A 5,316-nucleotide genomic window follows, 5' to 3' on the forward strand; every position below is an offset into this window, starting at 1 on the left:
GCACCTGATTGTGCACCTGTGCACATCCCTCATGAAGAGTGTGCTGGGATGTGTTCAGGGCCCCACCTGTGAGTCAGGAGAACTCCACCCAGGAGTCAGTGTGGAGGCCAGTGCAGCAGGGAGATGCGGGTTCATGAAACATATTGGGGGGATTGGCATGTTATTGTGGTTGTCTCGAGGAACCAGACAGCGGCCCTGAAGATTGAGGCCGGAGCAGCAGTGCTGCAAGAGAGACTTATTAAAAGACTGGGACAGCGTGAGTGTATGGGACAACTATATGATCGATAAATATATGATTTTTGCTCACACATGATTAGTTGATTGAAGTGATTGAATTTAAGTAAATTCACATAGACATTTATTCTTTAGTAATAATCAACCCCACCATGTATAGTGGCATAATTGTAGAAATGTCACCAGCACACCAATCCCTTTAAGATAGCAAAAGCTTCATTTATTGAAGTTTTTTGTCATATGAACAAACAAGCGCTTTCGGGACGGCGCAGGGTCCCTTCATCAGGCTTCAGCATCGTCAATGGCTTTAGCATCAGGCTTTAGCATCGTCAATGCTAAAGCCTGATGAAGGGACCCTGTGCGGTCCCGAAAGCGCTTGTTTGGTCATATGACAAAAAACTTCAATAAATGAAGCTTTTGCTATCTTAAAAGGATTGGTGTGCTGGTGACATTTCTACAATTTTGCTGACATTCGCGGCGCCATCCGCGGTCACTGCGAGCACCCCCCACTACAAGGGACATATCGGTAAGGAGTGCGACAAGGATAGTACTTAATGTATAGTGGCATGACACTGAAGAACTACAATCTGCCATTTTACACCAGAAACTGGTCATTTCCCTCCCCTGACAAATTGAAAATATTTTTTTTACTATTGGAATATTTTTTCTTAAAATTATTGTTTTTATTGTTAAACGCTAAACAGTTGTGACAAATCACTGCTGTATAAAGAAGAGCATGTGTAAGTGCATATTATTTACATCACAATACTAGAATATATAATTAAAATATGGTAGTATGATTGAATATGTAAAAAAAGTATCTTCTGCTACCGATTGGTAACTGTTATTCCAGGATCCCTGGAGTTATATAAAGAATGGTCTTGATCCTCCACAGATGGAATGGAAACTTACCTATAGGCTTGGTTAATGAATGAAAAAAACAACATAATTTGACAAAACAATATACAGAAAGCATCAAATAGAAACTCTATTTGAGTTGTTGAATGTTATATGCTTTGTATATTGGTTTCAATAATTTGCAAAAGGTTCAATGATAAACAAGGCATCGAGACACTGCCCTGATTGATGAGCACTTTAGGACACTTTTGGCACCCCATCTGGCCTATTTGGAAGTATGGCATTTGAAATGTAAGAGATGCTGTTACATTCCCTACCTACGTGGTAATTACAATGTAATCTGCTGACATGCTGACACTTTATGTTATGCATTTCAGTTATATACTATGTGCATAGGAAAGGCAGCCATTGATCTGAATGTGACCGGACCATGGAGCCAATATTTATAACATACCAGTGAACATTTTCCACAGGGTTTTTATATTGTCAGACATGGTGCTAAAAGTGTCCGCCTGACATCACCCTAGCCAAAGGAAAGATATGGCTGTTGTACATGGCAGCCGACCAGGTTTCAACAAGCATTCTCAGAAATGCATGTGTAACATGAACAAAGACATTTGATACACTGCTATGAGCAACAAGTCCACTTTAATATGTCCAGTTATTAGTAACATATTTGAAATGAAATACATTGTAATTAGTTAAGGGGATTATAGGAAGTCCTTTCTGTGTTTGATTCAATTTGAAAGATTTTTAATGTTAAAAAGACTTAATTAGGACCCGGGGGAAATTTAAAACTAGTATAATAACTTGTTTCTGTGTTTGTTTTAGTTTTTACTAAGGATATTTGTGAATATAAATAACTAGGCACGACTTCTTCAACAAAATGTCCTAAGAGAAATAATTTTGCTGATCACTTTTAGAATATGCTAGTTACTTGGCTGTCACCCTGACCCTTCAGAAATGTGTGACGCATAACAAGCATGCAGCGCAGGAATTCTTACTTTGTTCCAATTTCTGCATACTTTTAACTTTCCAGAAAAAAATGAAGCTGAATACAACCTTTCAAGAAGGAGCACAATAATGACACCCCTTAATTTCTCTTCATTTAAAAGCATGGGTCACTTTGCTATTCATTAGGGCTTTCAGATTCCATTACCACCAATATGTAAGTGAAACCCTTTTTCTGGTGGGCTTGGTCAACTACTTTTTTATGCCTCTTAATTAAAACTGGCTTAACCCACATCTGAAGTGATTATTATAATTACCAATCAGGATAATCCCAATTTTACCTGTCCAGTACATGCTTCATTTAACATTTCCCCACTCCGATGGATGGGGGCCCTTTGAACACCCAAAATACAATGGGTTGTTACAATACAAGAGTCTGAATAAAATTTACATCTGGACTTTATGGGGTTGATTTACTAAAGGCAAATAGGTTGTTTACTTTGCAAGGCATTTTTTTCCCTTAGCTTAGTGAAAAATGTGAAGCTCTTCTGACTTCTATCAGCTTTTTTTGAAGATTTAGAGCTGCATAAACATTTGTTAAATTGTCAATATTAGATGTAACTATTAACTATAATACACAAATCACATTAGCCACAAGGGCAAAATAAGTAACACTGAAAAAATGTCATGATTGCTACATCTTGGGATAGGACTGGTAGCTGGTAGCTTCCGGTGCTGATATTTCAGGCACTAGATAGGATAAATCTATAGCTGCACGGGTTCATGTAGTGTTAAGCTGGGTATACATGGTTGGAATTGCGTTCGAAAAATCTCATCAGAACATTCGATAATTACATCACAGACTTCTAGAAGGCCATATGAAGTTTCATTTGATTTTAACATTCAATTTTGTAATGAAAGAAGATTCTCAAATGAAAATAACATTCATTGATAGAATATAGGTTTTTTTCAAGGATTTTCCATCCTGAACTTTTGATTTTTTTCGTTACTATGGTTGAAATCGATAATTGGCTTGACCCGTCAACTATTAGAAAATCGAACGAACGTTCCGAAAGCACATTTTTCCAAACACAATTCTAACCATGTATATCCTTTTTAGGAATTGGGTTAAGTGATAGATTAATGGTAGACTCATGTTAAGAGTAGGACTAGGGCTTAGAGTTAAGTGATAAGTGTCAAGTTAAGGGTTTTGTTAAGGTTAATGGTTAAGAGTAGGCTAAACATAATGTTTATGCATTAGAAGGGAGGTTAAGCCTTGAACTGAATGTTGCCTGTCCTAATATGTGTGCTGAAGTGCAGCACCTTGTGGGACCTGCAAATACCTATATTTATTTTTACATCAATCCCTATGTCTCTATGAACCACCTTTTACCCTGGGCTAAGGATATACATTGGACAACAACTTCTGCCAAAGTCAAGTTTAATCCCCATCCCTGTCATTTAACTGTTAAATGCCAGAGCCTCTACAGCCTCTACTGCCCTCTGCAGTGGTCCTTTAGGAAGGATGTGCTATTCTTTCACATTATTTTGCATTATAGGGTTTTTGAACCTTTATTACATACAAACATAAATGGCTGTCTTTAGGGCACAAAGGTTTACTTGCAATGAGTGATAAACAGGTGACACATGTAATCTGTCAGTGGACGTGACAGGGAGGTGACAGCAGTGTATGGGAACACAATTCTGTTAATCCCTGATTATCAGTATACTATGAGGTGTATCACAATGTGTAGCATTCATTGCATACCTGCATTAGCTAACAATAAACAAAAGGAAACACACATGGCTGCCCAAAACATTCAAGAATCTTCTTTTGTATGTTTATACAGTACATGTATCTAGTGACTGCTAATTACTTACTTATAAATCTCCAGTGAGTGAAGACCATATTCTCCTTCAATCTTGTATTTTTCAGGATAAGCTTGATCATTGATAGGAACATTATTCTTATACCTGTATAAGAGACACAGTAACCAGAAATGAATAGGTCACATTAGAATGTGTCTTATACAATGGCAGCATGAAAATATAGGTTAGACAGTTTACAAGCAGACAATTGGAGGCATTAACCATTCATCATAAATCCATCAATTATCTAGGAATATGAATATTGTTTCAGCGATCTACAATACATACAATAGGTGAATTTTATTCAAAAAAATGTTCCCTGCTTAAGTTTTTTGCAAGGAGGGGGCACATTCCCTAGTGGTCCAATGAGCGATTAGTATGGTCTGCACCTTTGGCTGGTGCAAACCTTACTAATCCTTCCTTTTGGCCGGTGCTCATTGAAGGCTGCCACTCACACTGAGCGCTGGCACTGCCAGGAGCAGCTAGGCAGTCTATATTTGACAGAGATACAGACTGTTTAGCTGTTCCCCTAAGTCAGGTAGATAGTTCATGACTGTGTGCCTGACTTGTTAGCTGGCTGAGGGCTGGGATTTGTAGTCCAGAGCATAACAATGGTACTGGTTCATGGGTCGGAATTGGTCTACGGGCCAGTAGTTTGAGACCCCTGATATAAGGCCATTGACATCACAGCATCCTATCTCTTTGCATACATTCAGTTGTGGGCAGGGATTCCCTGGCCACAGCTGATTGGGCAGCAGCGTAAGCAGTTTCACTCTGGTTTTGGAGGAACTCAGATTCAGACCAGATTTGGTCCGATTCTGAACTCATCCCTAGCTTTAAGTGTTATTTGCATAACCTATCAGTGACTTATATACAACAGATACTAGGGGTGTATTTATCTTTAGTTTGATGAGAAATTCACCCAATATGTGTCCATTCTTTGACTAAGATTTGATTTTCCACATTCACTGTATTTATCACAGTGGTTTGTGCCTATTTTTTTCAAAGGAGAGGATTTGCTTATCCATAATAGCATCACATTTTCCCAGTTTCCCATGTGAAAATGTCATCAAACAAGATTAGCGCGACATCTGTTCTTCAAAGGGGGTAGTGCTATATTGTATGATTCATCTTATTTTCACTCAGTAAATGTAGATTCCTTCTGACACTCATCCAACATTACCCCATCATTTTGGCTTGTACAATATTCAAACTGATTCATGGTTTTGAATAGGATACATCCATTTTAAAGTGTGTCTTTGCTTTGGGAATGCTAAACCTTTGTTTTTAATAGAGATTCAGTGCTTCACTCTTCCCAGAACAAACCAGCACAAGACACCAGGCATGCAGGATGGTATGCCCATAGCAAGGAAGCAGTGAACATGCACCCCCCCCCCCCCCCCC

General features: G+C 38.5%; 1 protein-coding gene across 1 annotated transcript in view; it reads right to left on the minus strand.

Annotated features, from left to right (window-relative positions):
- Positions 1-5,316, minus strand: part of MYOM1 (myomesin 1) — a 71,806-nt gene that overhangs the window by 54,007 nt on the left and 12,483 nt on the right. The window contains exon 5 of the mRNA XM_018553410.1: positions 3,925-4,017. Within this exon, the coding sequence (XP_018408912.1) occupies positions 3,925-4,017 (93 nt within the window). The remainder of the gene's footprint in view (positions 1-3,924; positions 4,018-5,316) is intronic.

The sequence above is a fragment of the Nanorana parkeri genome, unplaced genomic scaffold (assembly GCF_000935625.1).
Source record: "Nanorana parkeri isolate BGI_ZX_2015 unplaced genomic scaffold, ASM93562v1 scaffold7, whole genome shotgun sequence".
Lineage (NCBI taxonomy): Eukaryota > Metazoa > Chordata > Amphibia > Anura > Dicroglossidae > Nanorana > Nanorana parkeri.